We start from the raw sequence: 21,798 nt of genomic DNA on the forward strand, positions 1-21,798 counted from the left end.
CCCAATATGTAATGAGGCTTCTTGTGAAATATTTACGCTATCTTTTCCTATGTAAGGTTATCGTTATCTCCTTTATTTGCATGGTTCTAGATCCGATTTCGGAACAGCAAGCTCTTCAACGTAGACAATCTTTCCCTACTGTACGCACCTGTTGCAGGTCGCCGTCGATGCGAGACGCGAGCGCCTTGTTGTCGTCCATCATGTTTCGGAACTTGGCCTGGGCGTCCACCAGCAGTCTGCGCATGAGCGCCATCGAGGACTGCAGCGCCACCTGCTGCTCATGGCCGCCGCCGACGAGCGTCCCGGTCGCCTCGCCTGCCCGTCCGACGCCCGCCTCGTGCGTATTGGCGCCCGGAAGGGGGCGCTGCGGCTGCTTCTTTCCCTGCAGCGGCTGTTCTTCTGGCTGGGGCCGCTGCTGAGGTGCCCCGGCCAAGCTGTCGTCCGGTCCTGCCGGCGATCTCAGGACGTAGCGCACGATCTGCTCGTTCAGGGAGTCCAGGGACTGGATGGCTGCGCAGGGACAGGCAAAAGGGAACAGCTCTCACTCGGTGCGGAACGTGAAAGAGGGAAGTTGCCATCCCCCGATGGGCATAGCGCGAAGCTACAAAGGAAACACCGTAGAGGTGTCTCGGAAAGAAAGCTTTGCATATGAAAAAAAAAAGTCCAGCTATATTCCACCCAGTCAAAGTTGATGTACAGCGAAACTGGTGTGGGCTTTAGACAAGTCACAGCACCCCAACCACGTTAAACGAGGTTAGACAAGCACGGCCACCACAACCGACGTACGTCACGCGCGCACGCTCGGAAGTGTAGCATATATCCTCGTTCTTCTAGGCTGTCCGCCAAGGGCCTTATTGAACAAAATTAATATTTAAAATTAATTGAGTCAGAAAATGCGTAAAGTACGACTTACACACAATCTGCAGACATGATAGCTTCGGAGTGTAATACGAATATGCGTGAAAACATATTTCAGTCTTTCTTTAGAAAATGTTTATTTCAACAAAAGACGATAGGAACACGTACTTTGGATCACAATGACGGCACAATTCCACTAGGACGATAATATATACAAAGTACGAAGCATTACATACATGGCACATCTTCAAAGAAATGTCCGAGCTCATATGGCCCCACTCACATATAACAACGTAGACCCACGGAAACACACATTTACACATAAACTAATTGTAACAATATATAAAATGATGCTGAGTATATACAATGTGCACAATGATTACGTTGATGTGAAAGAGGCAATTTACATAATTTTTTAGTGATGACTTTTGATGGCCTGGCTGTTACAAGAACGAGGCTGGTCGAACATTAAGCCACACGCGTCCATCAGCCGCCGACAGGAAACGACATGGCCACTGTCCAAGAAACACCTCTCCCCCAAAGAAGAACAACTCCTTTGACAGAAACGACGGTAGCTCAGAGCAGAGCCTGTCCAGAAGCGAAAACAGCGCGCGGCGGCGATGTCCCGCCGCCAATGCCTCGCAGCGATTACGCCAAAGACGAAAGGCGCCCGTAGCAACTAACAGTCTCGCAGAGCGGCCACGTGAGCCACGACCAGATGTGTGATAATTCTGTTACGCGGCAACTGAAAGAGAACGCCCTTTTCCGGCTCCCGTTTGATGTCCATCCTCATTCATCCTCATCATTGCAAACCCTTCGCCTCGAGCAAAGGCGTCATTGAACTAATTGATTTTCTCAAACTCAACCGTGCCACAAAATTGGTAAAGTATGACTCACGCGCAACCTACAGACATGGTAGCATGCGACTGTAATTCGAACATACGAGAAAACATCATGGTGTTACGGGGAAACTCAATCACAAACCTCTTTTTTTCAACTACTGGTTTTTGGATGAGCATGCCACGAGAAATTCGGACCAACTAGAGGCTAAGAGTTTCGCTGAAAAATTCAACCTGGTTCGGGTACTGAACGTTCCATAGACGCACTTTCCGGGATGATCTCTATACCATCTGATCTAACCATGAGGCTGGCAAAGTGCAGAGCGAAGCCGAATCACAGTTTACTCGAAGCCACGGACATAGGCAGGGGCTCCGGAACCGGAGGGGCAGTGGGGACATGCGCCCCACACAGGTTCTATGCAATGATAAACGCAGTGCACACGCCATTAAAGTGTAATTCATTAGCTGACCAATTAACTATTTGAGAAGCTGATCACACAGTTTCATTCAGTAAGTAACCAGGTAAGTCAACACACACACATAGAGAGAGAGAAATAGAGAGAGATCACGCGGTGTTTTGCTTCTAGAGGTATAAATCGTCGACCAACTGGCCGATTCACTAACTGCCTATTTTACTGATGGTCTGACCAATAAATGGTTACTCAGCGAGTGGTTAAGCCAGAAAACGAAACTAAACAAATAAAGGTAGAAAAAAAAAACCAATGTCTGTATGGCAAAACATTACGGTTTTCTGTTCTCGGCCTCAAGCCATCTTAAGTGCTCTCTCGCTTCAAAATAAAGGAAAGCTACTTTATCGAACAAGAACGGACACGCTCGGAGCTTCGAGAAGCTCAGTTTAGTGCACTCGCAGAAAGCGGTGTACAGAGGAGAAGCCTGCGGACCGTAAATTCCCCGCCACGACTGCCGCCGAGCGACGCGCAATCGGCCTGCGCGACACGCGCGATTGACCTATTTTCGCCGCTTCTTTACGCGCTTTTTTACGACCCACCGCGCGCGAGCGTCCCGAGTCCACCGCACCACTCAGTGCCCGTCGGTCCGGGCCTTTGCACGGCCAAAGCCACCCACAAACCGCGAAGACTTCCCCCAGGAGAAAGAAGGCAGGGCGCAGCCGAACGGGCAATAAAACGCCCAAGGCCCCCCCGCCTGTCCCACCAGCAACTTCCAGAAGCCGCCGCCCTTCCGTACACAACGAGGGCCTGCCGCCGGTTGCGTTGTGTACGGAGTGGGCCGATATGATGGTAATGGACTTGGCGCTCCCCGAAATTGGTGGCCGAGCCAGACAGGCGCGCTGTTGGAAAGGGTCACGCTGATAAGGCGACGCCGCGTGCGCCTCGAACTCGGTGAATGTTTGATCTGCTCATTGTTTGGGTACGTTCGTGGATGCCACGTTGGTATGTTCGTGGATGCCAGTTTTGCGAAGCGGTGGCACAGCAAAAAGAAACGGGCTTGTTATAATGCAGGAATCCCTTTCTCTCGGTTCTATTCCGCTGTGGTCGTCCACCGTTCGCAACCTGGAGATCCTAGAGATAAGGCGTATGGGCGTAGCGCCGCTTGGTCTACATACTGATGAAGCGCAACAACGAATATTAAAGATAGCACCGTTGCACATTATCCCGGAAGTGGGCAGGGTATACGACGCACTAAGTGCACGGTTTTCGTACAATTTTTGGCTAAAGCTCCGTTAGGGCTGCATGGTTTTAAATACTTGTTTTAGTTCAAATAAACCTTGAGTTGCTGTTGTTTCCCATCGAGCGTGAGGCTCCTTGCGAGCAAGCGATTGTGGTGTTGTTTTTTTTTCCTCTTCGTCCACGGTTGCCTTCTAGCCACATTTCATCATGCTTTCATACAAACTGGCCCAAACCTTTGCACAGGGTAATTAAAAACCAGGGGCCATTATATTCACAAGGATTTTCTTTCGTAAGGGCTGTTTGGCATTGGAAGGCCACCTTCGCCAATTATCATCATCATCATCATCATTTATTATTCCCTTAAGGGCCTCATTTGGGGTATTACATAAGGGGGAGGCAAAACAATAATACAAACATCGAATGAATAGTCATGTACAAAGCAAAAAAACAAAGGCAGCAACTGAAAAGACACTAAAAAGTACAGGTTTTTGCATAATTAGCTGCAAATATGGGTGGTTAGTAACTCTCGAAATTTCGAAGGGTTTCGCTCTACAACAATGGATTCCGGGAGCGAGTTCCATTGTTCTATTGCAGAGGGAAGGAAGGATTTGTTAAAAGCGTTTGTAGAACCATGAAGGCGTTGGATACATAAAGAATTGAATAGACGATGTGATGAGCGAATGGGTGGAAATAAAAGTGAGGAACGAAGGTCAGGAAAGTTATAGTACAATTTATGGAATAGGCAGAGTTGCGAAATTATGCGTCTTGATGCTAAAAGGGGTAGACCGATGGATAACTTTAAGTTAGTAACGCTGATAGTGTTGTCATAATTCGATAAGATAAAGCGGGAGGCACGATTTTGAGTAGCTTCTAAAGTGTCAGTCAAGTACTTTTGATGTGGATTCCAAATTGCAGACGCGTATTCTAACTTGGTACGGATGAAAATTTCATATGCTAGTTTACGAATCGACGGAGGAGACAAGGATAGGGATCTTTTAATATAGTTAAGGGATCTTGAAGCATCGGCTGTTATTTGTTGGATGTGGTTCGACCAATTTAGTTTGTTAGTGATGATAACGCCAAGGTAGCGGTAACTGTCGACCTCGGATAAATTCACAGAGCCCAAAGAGTATAGAAATTTGGATGTAGAGCGTTTACGTGATACATGCATTAACTTGCATTTGGAGACATTTAGTTTCATCATCCAGCGTGAGCACCACTTGTCAATAAAATTTAGGTCATTTTGCAGAATGGATTGGTCAGTGTTAGTAGTGACACGACGGTAAATAACACAGTCATCGGCGAATAGACGTATTGTGGATGGTATGTCTCTTGGGAGGTCGTTAATGTATATTAGAAAAAGGAGTGGGCCGAGGACGGATCCCTGTGGTACACCGGATATTACTTTGGTAGTATCTGAACAGCGACCGCCAACACAGGTGAACTGGAGGCGATCTGTCAGGAAGCAAATGATCCATGATAGGATTAGAGGGTCGAGATGAAGGCATGAAAGTTTGGACACTAGTCGGTGATGAGGGACGCGGTCGAAAGCCTTTGAAAAATCTAAGTAAATTACGTCAGTCTGAAATGAAGAATCTAAGTTTAGGTGGAGATCTGTGGTGAGTTCGAAAAGTTGTGTTTCGCATGATAAGCCTGGACGAAAGCCATGTTGTTTGCTAAAGAAAAAAGAATTTCTGTCGAGGTGGGAAGCTATTTGGGAATAAATGACGTGTTCTAAAAGTTTACAGGCAATACATGTGAGATCGGGCGATAGTTGGATGGGTCGGAGCGCTTACCAGATTTAAAAACGGGGGTTACTTTGCTTAGTTTCCAGTCTTTGGGAATAGTACCCTCGCTTATAGACTGGGTAAAAATGATTTGTAATATCTGGCTAGAAATGACGTTAGTGCCTTTTAGTATCTTCACCGGTATGTTGTCAGGTGCGGGGGAGCTAGATATGTAAAGTTTATTGATTAGGCTTGCGATTCCTTCAGCAGTTACATCAATGGGAGGCATTTCAGTGCCGCAAAATCTTGGTAAAACAGGAATGTTGGTGGAAGATTCACAAGTGAAGACGGAAGAGAAGTATGAATTGAAGACGTCAGAACGCTTTTCAACTGGAACATGGGACCCATTAGGATTAGTTATGGTAATGTTATGCGACTGATTTCTATTTGGTGCGAGTATTTTCCAAAATTTTTTCGGGTTTACACGGATGATATTGAGAAGATCCTGGTGATAAAATTTTTTTCTTAGAAAGCTTCAGAAGGCTGTTGTACTCGTGCAGGCAGGTGAAATACTTCTTCCATTTAGGGGCGAAACCACATTTTTTTGCCACTCTGAAAAGGCGCTTTTTCTTCTGTGCTAGTTTTTTCAGTTGGTTTGTGTACCAAGGCTTTCCCATGACACCACGAATACACACAAGAGGTACGTGCTTATTGATTAAGCTGAGTAGCTTATGCTTGTATAACAGCCAGTTTGTATCAACAGACCTTCTGAAGGCAGTTGCTTTGAGGTATTCAAAAAAAATATTCAGTTCAGTGTTAATTATGGAAAAGTCAGCTTTTTTTGTAGTCCCGAATTAGTTTTATTGAAAGCTGTTTGACTGGAACTGGGATTTCCAAATTGAAAAGTACAATACTGTGATCACTCAGCCCATTGACACATGCTATAGACTGAATGTATTCGGGTTGGGAAGTGAGGACCAGGTCAAGGGTGTTTGAGCCACGTGTAGGTAAATTTACTGTTTGTGTAAGGTTGAAGTTTAAGGCTAAATCAAGGAAATCTTTTGACTGGCGGGATGATGCTGTTAGAGTGTCCCAGTTTATATCCGGAAAGTTAAAATCACCACAAATAATATAGTTAGCACGCGGGAATAGAGAAGATGCATCTAAAATGACAGTGTGAAGTTCGTCGATAAAGGAAGGGTCACAATCGGGTGGGCGATAACATGATATGAGAATGCAGGTGCATGTGGGCATGGATATGTGCACACAAAGAATTTTGTGAGTACAACTGTTAGGGAGCTGGTAACAAGGAATGCTGTTTTTCGTGAAGACAAGAATGCCACCACCCCTTCGTTCCCTCCTATCGCGTCTGTAAACAGTGTAGGGGGAATCAGCATGTAATAGCTCAATGCTATCTATGTCAGGGGTTAACCAAGACTCAGTGAAAATGGCCATGTCTGTGTTATTATCCTCGAGAATGGCTTCAATGGTATCTTTTTTTGACATGTAACTGCGAACATTAGCCAGTATAACAGTACGACCAACATCGCAATTACATACAGTTCTAGTGCATGTTGGTTATCGCTTTTGTGAGTACGGGCCATGACTCGTACGAGTCGCCCAATAAATGAATTCACGGGTTTTACGTTCGAAAACCACGACTCGAATACGAGGCACGCCGTAGCGGTGGACTCCGGATTAATTTTGACCACCAGGGGGATCTTTAACGCGCCCCCAATGCGCAAGGCAAGGGCGTTTTTCTTTTTTTTTTTTTGCATTTCGCTCTCATCGACATGCAGCCGCCGCGGCCGGGATTCGATCCCGCGACCTCGTGCTTATTTATAGTAGCGCAACGCCACAGCCGCTAAGCCACCGCGGCGGGTGGTACGATTTGCTGCATTCAGTTTCGTGTACCTTGTTGAAACCGAGCTGCTAAAGCGCGCGCCATCGCTAATGACTCCCAAAATATTGCCATATAGTAATCTTCCTTTCTCACAAATGAAAAAAAAAAATATTTTTTTTTATAGTGCTAACGGTCTTTCCTCTTCAGCTATTCAGGTTAAATATGGTAATTCATCGACGATGACAACAACCTGCGCGCCAGCATGTGAGCACAAAGAAATATAAAGTGCACACACACACAAAAATTGTCGCAGCTAATCAATAACGTCAAAATGCTCTTGAAGGAGCGATGAAGACGATAACGTTGTCGATGTGAATGCACGCTCGAGCTGCCCTGAAGCCCGCGCTTTTGCGCTGTGTTGCTTAACAAGTGGCCAGCCAGTTTCTGCAGCCTAAAGACATCTGTTGTTGGAAGAGGTAACATCTGTTGGGGGAAGGGCGGGGTAGTACATTAACGGCAGCAGATGGATGGGACTTAATTAACTATGCAGCACAAAGGCTCAGGTTTAAATGCAGCTGTAGCGTTAGGCTAGGTAAAAGATCACCTATAAATAGAGCACAAAATTTCAGTGACGCTTTAGTTCCACCTGCTATTCAACGATAACAGAACGGTTGGGACCAGTTATGCGAAAAGAAAGAGACGAGAAGCGCGCAAGCACTGAAGCAGACGTTGTGCCGCGCGCGCTGCGATCCCGTTTCTTTCGGTACATTTGTCCCACTGCGCCCAAGCGATTAAGCTTTTTGTCTGTGGCTCGCCTCCCATTGTCCGCCTCGTTCTCGCATAGAATTACTGCCTGCTTGTTTCGTCGTAGTTCTAAACATAAACTCGGATACACGTTTCCCCCCTTACCCTCACAATCATCTTCTCTCCGACGACTATACCCTCCTTATCCTCGCTCCGTAGGCGCTAGTTAAAAAACGTGACATCCATCATTCAGCGCCAATTTGTTCCTTTCCTAATGCTGTGCGACTCGGGAGAGTGTTGGGCGGTCCCGGGGGCAGGAGGTGTCGCCAGCTTTCTTTCTTACTGCGTCCTTCCCTCCCTTTCATTCATTCATTATTTCAGCCTTCAATAGAAACGACAAGAAGAGCAGCGGGATCACTCGAGGCGGCTGCGATAAAACGTTTTCAAAGACGGCAAACAACAGCAGTGCTGCAGCAGCAGCGGCGGACTCTTCTATACGCTTCCAGCTTCCAATCACGTAGCGGGGAGAAGCGCGAGCTAGTCTCGGAGATCAAAGCGACCTCGCTCGAATCAAGCACCGAAGCGACGAAAACCCAATCGACTACGCGAGCAGAGAGGTGTGTATGTGTGTGTAGGCGGGCAAGTGTGGCTGCGATCCGCGAGGCGCTTCTAGAAACGGAAGAAGGAGAAAAAGAAGCAAAACAGCGAGAAGTCGTTGTGTACTCGGTGAGGCGCGGGCAAAGGCTCCGCGGATCGGGTAGGCGGGGAGCGGGAAGAAATTCCGTTTCCGGCGCCTGCGGGTCTTTTGGCTCTCCGCGCGGATGACACAAAAGAAGAGGCTGACGTACTCGGGGGGGGGGGGGGGGGGTGCCTTTCCCTAGTTGTCGCTACACTGAGTGATTAAATAGGATATGGAAAGGGAGAACGACCGCGATATAGAAAGGAAGCGAAGCCAGATCAGGCTTCTATGGCAGGGGGAGGGGGGGGTCTTTTCTGTTGGCCGTCTCCGCGTTGAACGCATGGTATGTGAGAAAAGGTGGGTATCTCAGAGATAGAAAGAGAGAAAGGAGAAAACTAAGACAGAGCCTGAGAAAGAGTGAAAGGAATACGAACGATGAGCATGAGAGAGAGGAAGGAGAGAGAGTGAGTCGGAGACAATGAAAATGAGCGAGAGGCAGAGAAAGACAGTAGGGGGGCCGATTGAGGTTGAGATTCGTGCGGAACCGTGGGTCACGCGTAAGCAGAGACAACTGAGACGTACGCACGCACTGGGCCTCGTGCGTTGCCGCGCTGAGCTTACGCAACACGGAGACGAGGCGGACGAAGGAGCGGGTGTTTCGCAAGACAGAAAGTCGTCGTCGTCGTAATGGTTCGTGAGCAGGAACGGCAAGAGAAAGGAAGCCGTAATGCAAGACTTCCGCGCTCCTTGTCTGCATCCTCACTGTCGAGATGCTATGGGGAAACAGAACTGGGGCCCACAGTCGCGAGGCGATTCGCACGCTACAGTCACAGTAACCGCGCGGCGCCGGTAAACTGTGACGGCGAGCATATTATAATCGACGGCCACCAGCGGACGAGAAACATAACTTTCTTACGAAAGAAACGACTTTGGTCAATTCTCCCCTTATACGAGGGTCGTCTGATAAGTATGGTAAACATACAAGAGATGGCGCTACAATTCTGTTTTCTTCCAGGTGGCGCGCGAGAAGCACCCTTCATATGACGATAGAACTTGTTCACGCTGCTACCAACCGTTAGTAAGCTTCTGACAGCCATTGGCGCTGAGCTGTGCGGTGATTCCCGTCAAAATGGAAAAAAGGTGAATTTCGAGCAGTGATCAAACATTTTCATTTTTATTAGAAGACTGGACGGCTGCCGAAATTAAAGCTGAGTTGAGCGACGTTCATGGAGACTCTGCACCATGACCGAAGGCCATTTACTACTGGATAAATGAATCCAAACGTGGCCGAACCTCGACGCAAGATGAAGCACGTCGTGGGCGTCCAGTGGAGGTCACCGTGCCAGAAATAACATCGAAAATTCATGGAATTGTCATGGAAGGCCGTGGATTGAAGGTACATGAGATAGCTGAAATTTTAGGCATCTGGGCAGAGAAAGTTCACAATATTCTTCATGAGAAATTGCCCATGAAGAAGGTCTGAGCACGTTGGGTGCCACGATTGCTGAACATCGACCAAAGGCGCATGAGCGCAGACATCTCGAAGAAGTGTTTATCGATACTCGATCGCAATCCGCGGGACTTTTGGCGTGATTTGTGACAGTTGACGAGACGAGGATACATCATTACACGCCAGAGTCTAAACAGCAGTCAAAGCAATGGACTGGGCCTAGTGAAAGTGCTCCAGAAAAAAGCAAAGACTGTTTGGACAGCCGGAAAAGGTCATGGCGACTGTCTCTTGTGATTCACGAGGAAAAATCTTTGTAGAATACCTAGAAATTGCCAAAACGATAACAGGACCATATTATGCAACACTTCTAGTTCAACTGAAAAAAGAATTGCGCGTAAACGACCTGAGTTAGGATGGAAAACCTCCTCTTTCACCCAGGCAACGCTCCGCCCCACAGATCGCATGTTGCAATGTTAATACATTATTAATACATTATACAGTACAATAGGGAGCGATCATCTCTTCTCGTCAAATGCACGACCAATTGGCTTCTTCGCAGGTGTTGCTCGAAACTCCATCGACCAGTTCACTAATTGCGCAGCGCACTATCGTGCTAACAACACGCGCAGCTGCAGGCTCCACTGGAGAGTTTCTTCGCGTCGGGAAAGTCCGGGAGGAACTGCAGTACTGCCGCGAAAGGTTCGAGGCAGAGCCCGGTGTGCCTTAAATTTCGTGCAGCCCATTCGGCTAATGAGACGGAATGCGAAGAGGGCGAAGTTGCCTTGCGGCGTCCTTCCTTTAATGCACAATACTTCCTTCCCTGTGCATGGTCGATTAGCCCTATAGGTACGCGATCACTGTGACTTCAACGGCATTAGAAGGGTTTAGCTGGGTGCTTTACAGTCCACTTCACTCGGACCGGCGCCTTCTATAGCATATCGACACGCAGCCGCCCGAAGGGAACGGCATATAGTGTGCGTGTGCGCGAAAAGCCGCTCATGCCCGCATGTAGAGCGCTGCCGGCGTGAGCGGAGCGTGTGGGTGCGTCCACTTGGCTTCCTCGTTGTTCGGCACACAAGCTGACAGGATGTCGCTTTCATCTCTTGAAGACCAGCTTATCGAAAAAAAAAAATTTGAAATCTACGACAGTTCCATGCAGTGCCTCAGCATGTGACATATGAACGCGGAGAAGCGTATAAGCGACGCTCTGCCAAAAACTGTCTACTACCACGTGAACGGGCTGGCAGGCTAGATCTGTCAGTCCCGTGATGGGATTAGCCAGGCGCGCGTTTTATCGCGTTTTGCTGGACCCAATAAAAGTTTATTCACTCACTCACTCACTGCCACGTGTGCACTGGTATATATATATATATATATATATATATATATATATATATATATATATATATACCAGCTAGAACTTGTAAATTGCAATACAGGTTAAGATACTTAGCTAAAAATTTATTAGTGAATTCTTGTTAATTAGCCAATTTTGCATTTCAATTTTTTCTGCAAGTAGTGTCCGCCGCTTCGAGTAGACCGGCTCATAAACGAGAATTGAGCTATATGCCACAGGCAACCTTTAAAAAAAATTTTGAAAGTGTTCGCTGACACACTCTGTGTAATACTTGATTAGCTCAAGCAGGCTACAGATGACTTTTTGTCGCCTCCCCCCTCCCCTTTCGACGGGGCTGCCAATAAAAATCATCCTCGTATAGGAAATCTATAGGTCCATGCAACTCACGTATACGGTCCCTCTTCGCATAACGTTAACTCTCGCGCTCGTATCTACGGGAGCTACAACTATATAGTGGTTCAGGAAGCGTGGGAATGATCAGCAGCGCGTGTATTTAACCAAAGTTCCCCTTTCTGTCTTCGAACGGCTTTGATACTTTTCAAATTGTTCGCGTTCAACGAAATACTGCCTCATAAATTCACCAATCCGCAATGATTGTGCACGCGCGCAAATACCTGCCCTGCCGCGTTTACAAAGAAAAAAAAATTATGACTCCTTGGAAGTTTAGAAACACGAAGCGTAATCAATAACGCCAGGTGGATGTCCGAACTCCACAAGCCCGAACAAATTTCATATTTACACTATAAACTCGTCATTCTCAAGGTGGCTGAGCGATCGAAGCGCCAGAGTTCCCCCTAGCGACTGTTGTCGCAAATTGACATCCATCAGCGGGGGAGGGGGGGGGACACACGAACCCTGTTTGCTTAGTCTGCAGGCTGCCTCGGGTCGTCGGAATCTGCGCTTTGATCCTGCAGCGACCCGACGGCGGCGGCGGCTGCTCGGCTGCACACCGGAGAAGTCTCGTCTACGCCACACACACACACACACACACACACACACACACACACACACACACACACACACACACACACACACACACACACACACACACACACACACACACACACACACACACACACACTCTCTCTCTCTCTCTCTCTCTCCCCTTTGCTCCTTTTTGGGACCATCAGCGCCGCCTCGGCACACGCTCGTGCACACGCCCAGGCCAGCGGTGTATAAATATATTACGGCGCCCGAAAAAAGAAAGCCGATCCATCGGTAACACCGTACAATAAGGTTTTCGGCCCAGTTTGGTGCAGTGCGTGGGTGGGAACGGATCCCGTCGCGAGAGCTGGCACCATTCGGACGCTTCGTTCTCGCACGAAATATTTGTTTAGAGAATCTGCTATAAGGATGGTTTTCTGCCAGGCAGTACATGGACCGGCTACGAATAGACAGTCTGGCTACTTATGACTTGACACGTTTTGTTGAGAGCGGTATCTGGCACACTCTGTAAACAGCCTGCGATGAAGTCTACATGAACTAGACTCGTTGACAAAATTGACACAACGACATACTTCAACACAACCTTATATATACCCCCATGGAGCCGCTTCGCATATACAGGCGAGGGTATGGCCAAACTGATTGCTTGAACTTTGGCACTGAATTATTCTTGCGGTTTAACAGAAACAGCACGCATGAGACAGCTGGGTGAGACAATTGGAGACGTAGGAAAAGCTGGTGTGCATTTTCATTTGGTATAGTACGAGGTGAAGTTTGATGCCCGCTGGCCCCTGTCAGCGTCGCTTGCTATCGTCGTCCTTCTCCCTACGAAAAGCCCCACACATCCACTGCGGGCCACTCGCCGAGGATAAACCAGTGTGAACGAAAGAAGTACCAAAGGAATAAGTATGAAAGCACGCAGGGTAAAAATATGAATATGAAAGACGGAAGTTTCGTCAGCTTAAAAACAAAATGGCGATTGGGGAACAAAATAATAATAACAATAACAATAAATTAATTAAGAAGAGATCAATGAATTTAGCGAGGTATCTGCCTTGACTCAAAGGGGAAGTACTCAACATGGCAGCCTCCAAAGATCGATGCACCCAAATAAGAGACATGAGCACAGGTAAAACGCAGGCCAAACTGTCAAAGTGGCCTTTCTGAAATACTCCTTTAGAATCGCCGTACCTGTCAGAAGTGTTCCTTTTTTCTTCTTCACATTACAGTCACCGCCATCACGAAATGAAAAACGCTCTCGAACACTGAAACATAATGATGAAACTGAAGGGAGAGCTGACGCAAAGCTTTTGTCTGGCTTCTATGGCTCTTAGAGAGTGCGTAATCACGGTATAGGACGCCTCAATTCCTCGACGGTGCAACAAATAAGGAACTATGATATATTTTAAGTGGACCAATTCAACAATCGCGCCAAATTTTTGGATCTAAGGTTTGTTTGCAAGGGCAACATGTGCATACGCCATGGAAGTGAGGGTGGGGGACGTCACGTGGCATTCCTCGTCGAAGCCGCATTGTAATCATCTTGTTGCAAGATTCGGACAACGGGATAATCGGACAGAGTATGTTAGAAGGACAAGTTACAGGAATTTAGTAATGGCCACCCTAAAAAAAAAAGGGGGGGGGGGTATAACTGGTGATTTTTTGAGAGTTCGAGCCCTTCAGATGCGACAGCTGCATAGTTATCGGTACGACAGCTATATCTGATAAAGCAAGAAAAGCGGAACTCAATATTTTTGTTTCAGTACCCCTTTAAGTTTCAGGAAATGCTCTTTGTTGAAGTCTACTCGGATGTTCTATATGTCGCATTACATGGCCCCTATGAACAGTCGACCGCAGGCGCGAAATTACCAGAAACATCGGTGTCTTGTGAGCAAGATCATCGCTTGCATCAGCGGATTGGTCGGCGCGTTTAGTTCCCGCCCCCCACACTGGGTGCATAGTCCGCTATAGTTACCGGACACCGCAATGACATCGCATTTCATCACTGGGCGACTGCACGTCTCTGACAGTTGACAGGTGCACGCTGAAGAGATACGACCACGTACTCCGAGCTCGAATTCAAACTTATTTCAATGTCCTGGATGCTGAGGACCGCATCTTTTCGAGCGGTCTGATTTCACGAGAAAGTCTTGAAATAATTTGCAACAGCGGCGCAGTTCGAAATCGACCCAACATTACTGCATGCGTTAGCTTATGTCTGTTTCGTCTCGGTATAAGTCATGCATACGCAATTACGAGGTGCCAACGGTTGAAAAATCTGCGCGCCAAGGTGTCCACTAAAGGAATACGTGCTTATATGCTACCGTCAGACATCTGACTCGCGAAGCACGCGTGCGTCAAAAAAAAAAAAAAAAAAAAAGGGGGGGGGGGAGCCACTGCGCTGAGCGGAAGCCATACGCATCACCGGGCGCCTCAGGTCGTATACGACGCTGAGATCAGATCGCATGATTCAATGAACACCGCCGACGCGTACACTAAGCCTCGCCGAAACCAGCTTTCCGTAGGCGCGACGTTGACAGGATACTGACGAGATATATACTACACGCACATGCCTTTCTCGTACTAAGACATCCCGTTCCTTTTTTTTTTTCCCCTTTGTCTCGCGCGGACGGGGCCCGTCCGTGTTGGACGCTGCACGCAACTAACGGGAACGTAAGGGTGAGCCTATTTGCTGTTATAGGGGCAGGCAGCTATATAGACTCGTAGGAGGCGGGAGCAACGCCTTCGGCTCAGGAGAGAGAGAAAGAGAGAGAGAGCTGTCGGCGGCGGCGCTCGGAAATAAATGACACGCCCGATGATGTTACACGCCGTTAATGAGGCTCCTCTCGTCGCGTCAATAAAATGGATCGGGCACAATGCCGCTTCCTTCGCCGCCCAAGCAGTAGCAGCAGCATCCTGACAAGCAGGAAGAGAAGAAAGAGGCTGCCCCGTACTCGGTTGGCGGTTTACCCCGTGCGATGACGACGGCGACGTCCTACGCCAGCCTGTCGCTTTCGCTCGTTCTTCTTCGTCTTCTTCCGTCTGATCTGATAGCGATGATCGCGTTGTTTCGTTTCAATCAGGCGGCGCGCGCGAGCCAGCGTCATCTTTTCGAGGAAAACGATTGCTCTGGCAGGCGGAAGAGGTTGGCTTTCGCCAAGCTTATGTTGCCGATTGTTGTTGCCTATAGTGGGACAATACTTTCATGAGCATTCTTTTCCTTCGGCTCTTTATCTCTCTAGTTCCAAGCATTTTTCGCCTCAAAGCAGCTTTTGGGGGTAGGTACGTTCCGGTTTCGCCTAGGTTGAGCTGTCTTTAATAATAATTTCCGCTATGTGTCTAGGAAGAGGATTCCTTTCACGAAGGCCTAAGCGAGGGACCGAAAACTGCCTTTTTTAAAGTTCAACGAATGGCGGTTCGACCTAGCGTATTTGTGATTACTTCGCGGAAGTGTACGCTTCTCAGGTCTGATTAGTGCGCCCGAGTAATGGTTTAGGGCGTCATGCAGCTGATTGAAGAATGTTAGTCATCTTCCGTATAGCCTGCAGCGGGACGAAGCCGATGATGTTTTTTATTTTATGTTAGAGAGGCACAAAAGAGGGAAATTTAGTTACCTGCAATAGACCGCGCTGCCTTGCGCTGCGATGATTCTAATTCATTATAGTAAGGTGCACCTGGTCAGGATGCCATATAGAGATACACCGGCTAAGATAATCTTCATCAGATTAAGCAGTTTTGTAAACTCTTGACGCCGACTATGCAACCACGCCTTCGCTGCGAAGCTGACGACCGGCTGGGGCAGGGAAGAGACAAAAAACAAAACAAAACAATATGCGCATGTTTTTTGTTAGAGTAGGTGACAGACGTCCCAACGCAGCGTAGGCGACGTCACAAGGGCCTAGTCCTCCCGCGCGTCTTTCGATTTTAAGTCTCTCTCTCTTTCTCTCTCTCACTCTTTCGAAAGACCACCAAACGCTAAAGAATAAAAGCGCGTACGAAACGTGCACTATAGGCGTGCCCTCGCAAACGGCAGAAAAGCTATCGAACCACCGTTGAGCCAATCTTTCCCTACGTATCTCATTTTTTTTTTTTTTTTCAACAGACAAGCCGTTCCTTCGGCGCGCTCGGATACCAAGTAACGCAGTGACGCAGTGCGTATCGTCGTGTGAGGCGCTTTAAACGAAATGACATCTGGAGAGATAACCCTTCTACGCGCTTGGCTGCATCCGGAGGTCGGAGAAACGCCATAACAAGAAAAAAAAATCATGATAAAAGCACGGCGCGGTTGCCCGGGCAACGCTTAAGACTCGACATGTATATAAAACCAGGAGCAACATGCTTGAAAAAAAAAAAAAAAACGAAAGAGTCCGGCTAAGTTAAAGGAAATAGAAGGTGAAATAGAAAGAACGAACGAAGATGCGAACGAGTTCGGACGGGGTGAAAAGAGCCAAAACCATTTCCGACTTTCCGAAGAGCCAGATAACGCGGGGGGAATGACAAAGATTAAAGAAAAGAAAAGAAAAAGTAGAAAACTTGAGAAAGATAGCTCTGTGCGTCGAATGCCTCCAACGTACGGACTCCCCTCCCCCCCGCCAACACCCCCCACCCCCAAACTTAGCTTTTTTTTCGTCGATAACGAAGAGCGAAGAAATGAATAGAGGAAGGTGAACGAAGGAAACAAAGGGCATTTCAAAGGTCAGACGTAACACGAAAGCGAACGAATAAGAAAGACGGCGAACAGGGCGCTTCGGCTTTGCGGTATATACGAAGCCGAATGAGACGGATGGAAGGTTTTTCAGAAGATGTAGGAGAAGGGTAGAACAGCTTTAGAAAAGAAAGGAAATGAAGTTAACAAAAGAGCGATAGAGAGAGAGAGGGGGGAGGAAAGGGTGGAAGGCGGACACAAAAGGACGAAGCGGTGAGCGAGTACAAAATCGAGCAAGGGGGGTCTCCTCGCGCGCTTCTCGAGTTAGCGTTCAAATTGGCCCCAATTCGGCCGTTTGTCGACGGCCGGGCGCCCGCCCGCTGCCACGGCGGAAGGGGGGGGGGGGGGGGTGGCACAGCAGAGAAAGGCCTTGTCCGGCGTCGTCTCGCAAACGGACGCCTGTCGACCCGGGCGCAGCGACAAGTGTACATCTCTAAAGCGGCGAGCACTCCTTTGTGAGACGAACGGCCGAGAGGACGACGACGACATTTTAGACAGGCCCCGTCCTCCTCTTATCAACAGCGTCCGCGGCTCGCTCCGTCGCAGAGCCGGTGTCGGGCTTAGCGCGCGTTATTTCACGCGATGCTTTTTTGACATAAGGGTTCGCCGTCCTCTGTGGCATTGTGGGTACACAGACGCAAGGAGGCGACAACGACTGCGTTTTGCGAAAAGCTTTCATTTGCATATATACACGCATACACACCAGCCTCGGTCGACCCGCGGAGTCAGCATAAGGTGCCTTCAACGCTTCTCTCTCTCTTTTCCTCTTTTTTCCCCCCCTCCACGTCGTCTGGAAAATTAATTTCGTCGCTCTCGTCTTCACTCGTGTGGCTGGATGGCTAGGAATGGTGGCACACTTCTCACCCTGTTTTGGCGGTGGACACCAGACGTCACGGCACGTCCAAGCATCGCCATCAGAAACCCGTGCGCTATTTGTAGAACGAATTTTCGGAGATTAGGCAGGCGCCGTAGTATAGAACGTCCCGGTTTAATTTTGACGACACGAAATGTTCTATCGGGCGCGTAAACCTAGGAACACGAATATTGTTTTTGTTACTTCTGCATCTTGCATGCAAAATGCGGCAGCCGGAGCCGGAAATCGCACTCGCAACGCATATGCAGCAGCAAAACACCACAGCCGGTAAGCCACTGCACTAGCCTTGCAAATTACGATGCAATATGGTTGCACGCAATTAAATCTCGACAGAAAGTACATTGAAAAGAAATGGAATTCAACATAAACGCAACATCATTGATATGGGGATTTTTTGTTGTAACGCCTTGGACCTTGGCAGAAGGGCGCATGCGTGTTGCCCGGGCAACCATATTTAAGGATCCCCTTAACAACGGCAACGAGAGTTAGCATAGTAAATAGATATAATGTGCGTTGTTGTGCGCGCTTGTTTTCGACGTAATCTGTCGGACTTAAATATTTTTTTTCACCGTGAACCTGGAGTAGCAGGTCAGCTTGACCACCAGAGCAACGACACCAGAGCCATGCATGCGTGATTCTCGTCATCGTGGGAGTGTGTGGCCCGATGTGGAAAGCATTAGTTGTTTAAAAGACGCATAAAAAAATTACGGACATTGAAAGCATGCCAGCACAACGAAAACTACGCTCTAGCATCTCGAGCGGCTGCAGCTTGTAGCCCTGCTTTCCGGCGAGCAAGACGGCCCCGCGGCTCACATTAAGTACGCGTTTCCATCACCAAAAGTTGCAGTGTTTCAAGAAAGGCATAAAGTGTAATTAGTTATACAAGTACACTAAATTATATAAAGTATAATAAAATGTAATTCTTGTCATCTCGTCCCTGCCGATCGAGACTATATAGTTGAGAATCGTGGTCGCATCTAGTACATGTAAACGCAAGAATATATCTTTTTTTCCCGTCACGCACATAACAACGCACTACACCGACGCCGAGGCAAGAACGAACACATAGCCGAATACATAGAATATATATATATATATATATATATTCCGAGGAAATCGGTGGAACTTCACGGGTTTGGGAGGGGGGGGGGGGCGGGGGTTGAGAGGATGCTTCACTGTTGCGGCAATCAGCAACAACAAGAGTACTGCGGACCGGCTGCCTTCCAGGATGACTATAGGTCGTCCTGGCGAAAGCAACGCGCACAGACCGCTAGCGCAGAAATACGGAACACGAGCGCGATCTGGCGCTGCGGAGAAGCCGGCGAAATACTGTACTTGTTGCCGACACTTCCAATCAATCAATCAATCAATCAATCAATCAATCAATCAATCAATCAATCAATCAATCAATCAATCAATCAATCAATCAATCAATCAATCAATCAATCAATCAAGTGACGTGCTTCAGAAGAAGGTCGAGTATACTAAGTGCTCTTTAACAGCCGTGGGCGTTTCGCTGCCACCCGGCGCCCCCGCTGTCCCGATTAAGGTTATCAAAAAATAATTAACTAATTGAACTAATAATTATGCGATGCCACGCTGCGGCGGGCGCAATGCGTGTATGCAATCCCGTGGGGTGCTAAATGGCAAATGACTCTCGAAACGCGTCGCCTAGCTGCACTTCGACGCATGTGTGTAGAGAAGCACGTGACTCGCCCCAGTAAGTATACGCGAACGAATATTCACATCTCTGGTTGCCACCTGGACACGCACAATAAAGAAATGGTCGCTTTGCTGCACGCGTGCTGAGTTCGAAAGTTAACGAAAGCGCGTCATATTTGTATTATATAGGACGCGCTTATTTATGAAGAAAGAAATATCCGAAAAACGATAACACGAACCTGAAAGAATGAACTGAAACGCGGCCATTTATTTACCGTGGGGCCGGTTGATAAATGGAAGCACGTTATCGTGCAAGCAAAAAAAAAAAAAAAGGAAATAAAGAAAAAATAACGAAATAATAAATTAGGTAAAAGAAAAAGTAAAATGCACGAAACGAGCTCCAAGCGCGGATAGCACGGAAGCACGAAAGGAAAGCGTCATAACACAAGGAGGAAGACGCGGTTATAAATATCATTACAGTCGTGCCCCAATCCCGAAGACTAATGGCGGGCGCTGAAAGTGCGACGCGAGTTAGGCGGTGCTCCGCTGGCTGCTTGACAGTTGCAATTAAGAAGCGCGCGTTACACCTCGTAATTAATAACGCCGCGCAGAAGAATGAGCGGGATCGTCTACGCAGCGCGACGTCGTGCAGTACACACTTAATCGATCACACGAGCGCACAGCATACGCAAGAATAGTAATAAAAAAAGAAGAGATACGGTATAACAGTTGGTATTTAAGACCTGTTTAAGCTGTGCGCGAGCTCATGCGAACAAATAGATAGGCACACTATTACATATTATAGAATCGCAAAAAGAAAAAGAAGGGAAAACACGCCATGCGAAACGGCGAACGAGAAAGGAGAGCGTGTGAAAATTTTTTAGCCGCGCTGCTCGGGGAAAAACGCGAGGTTTAATTAAGAGCAAAGTTTTGATCTTTATGGTTGCAAGGCGTACGCGTAATAGAGAATAAGCTAATTTTCGCAAAGTTCACAAGGTAATGGTTTTTTCTTTCTTTTTTTGTGACTGTCTGTTTAGCGTTAAACTTGTGGAGGCGCGCAAGGCTCCGTGCAAAGCACGCTTACGGTATATAATAGATCCTCGTTCTGTTTCGTTTTATAGCTCCGCCTTCAACGTTCTAAAAGCACGCGGCGGCAGTTGATATATGGACAATCGCGCTGTTCGTCGAGGTGGCGTGTGCATACACCCTCCCCTGTGGCGCGCTTATTGTCGTGGTGCACGGGCTGCGGCATCCTGCTGCATGAGCACGAGGCCTCGGGTTCGTTTCCTAGCAAGAGCGAAAAAAAAAACTTAGAAAAAAAGAAAAGACGCTCGTGTTCTTAATTTAGGTGCACGTACGCAAATTAACGCCAGGTCGCCAGAATTAACCTGGAGCTCTCTACGGCGTCCCTTATAACCTCAGGGCTTCCTTGGCACGCTGAATTCAATCAATCAACCAATGAATGAATGAATGAATTATTAAACGATAGATCGATCGATGAGGCGCCTTCTAAACGCGACCACCCTACCGTTCGCACGCTGCCCGCAGCACCGCTATATAGTTTCATTGCGAAATTAGAAAGTCGTTATGTTCAAACAGTTCAATATGGCGCTGAAAGAGCGTTGTATATAGCAAGTATACAGTTCGACACGGCTATCAGAAACACTGGCATCCATTGTGAAAGTGGATAGCGCTCCGCGCTTGGTACGGATTAGGAAACCAAAGGTCGACTACGACGTACGCGAAGGCTGCATGTTACTGGCTACACTATCGAGCTGTAACAAACCAGGGTGTGTAGCGGGGAGAGAGAAAGAGAGAGTTTAGCCATCATGAAGTTTCTGGGAATAACCGTATACCGGCACGCACAAGCTCTCCGGAGCCTCGTTAGAGAGCGCCGTCGAGAACGGGTAATTAACCGACGCTTTGTTGCAGCTCTCGAACGCGCTCTTTTAGCTCCGGCCGTCCTCCCGTGTCTAAAGGAGGCAACGAAGTTTCAAAGTTCTCGGCCCGTTCACAAGTTGGAAACGGCGTAGAAACGCTGAACGGCTCCTGGCAAAACCAATCTGGAGCACGTTGCAAGCAATTTCCAAATTCCCGTCGAAGCCCAGCACTCGAGCTCGAGTCGCTCGCTGCGAATGCGTGCCTTTCACTGGATGCTCGCGCGCTGCTGTCGTGCGTGAACTGTTTGTGAGGCTGGCGTTTTTTTTTTTATTCCTTGATGATCCACCGCGTCGGTCTAGCGTGTGTAGCGTGTATATATATATATATATATATATATATATATATATATATACATATATATATATATATATATATATATATATATACCCCGTCCCCCTTGCCCCCACCTCCAAGAGGTGGGGGCAAGGGGGACGGGGGGGGAGGGTGCAGAGAGACGGTGCCGGAGATATGCGAAGAGTACGACGTACGTTCAATAAGCACAGTATACTTGACTGACGTTTCGGC

The 21,798-nt window shown here is 47.8% G+C and overlaps 1 protein-coding gene across 6 annotated transcripts in view; it reads right to left on the reverse strand.

Annotated features, from left to right (window-relative positions):
* Positions 1-21,798, reverse strand: part of Liprin-gamma (liprin protein kazrin) — a 210,703-nt gene that overhangs the window by 57,547 nt on the left and 131,358 nt on the right. For all 6 annotated transcript variants that reach the window (XR_007601392.2, XR_008614131.1, XM_050186654.3 and 3 more), the window contains exon 2: positions 149-510. Coding sequence is in view for 4 of the 6 variants with exons in the window: in XM_050186654.3 (XP_050042611.1) it covers positions 149-510 (362 nt within the window). In the remaining 2 variants the exon portion in view is untranslated. The remainder of the gene's footprint in view (positions 1-148; positions 511-21,798) is intronic.

This window comes from Dermacentor andersoni, chromosome 3 (assembly GCF_023375885.2).
Source record: "Dermacentor andersoni chromosome 3, qqDerAnde1_hic_scaffold, whole genome shotgun sequence".
NCBI lineage: Eukaryota > Metazoa > Arthropoda > Arachnida > Ixodida > Ixodidae > Dermacentor > Dermacentor andersoni.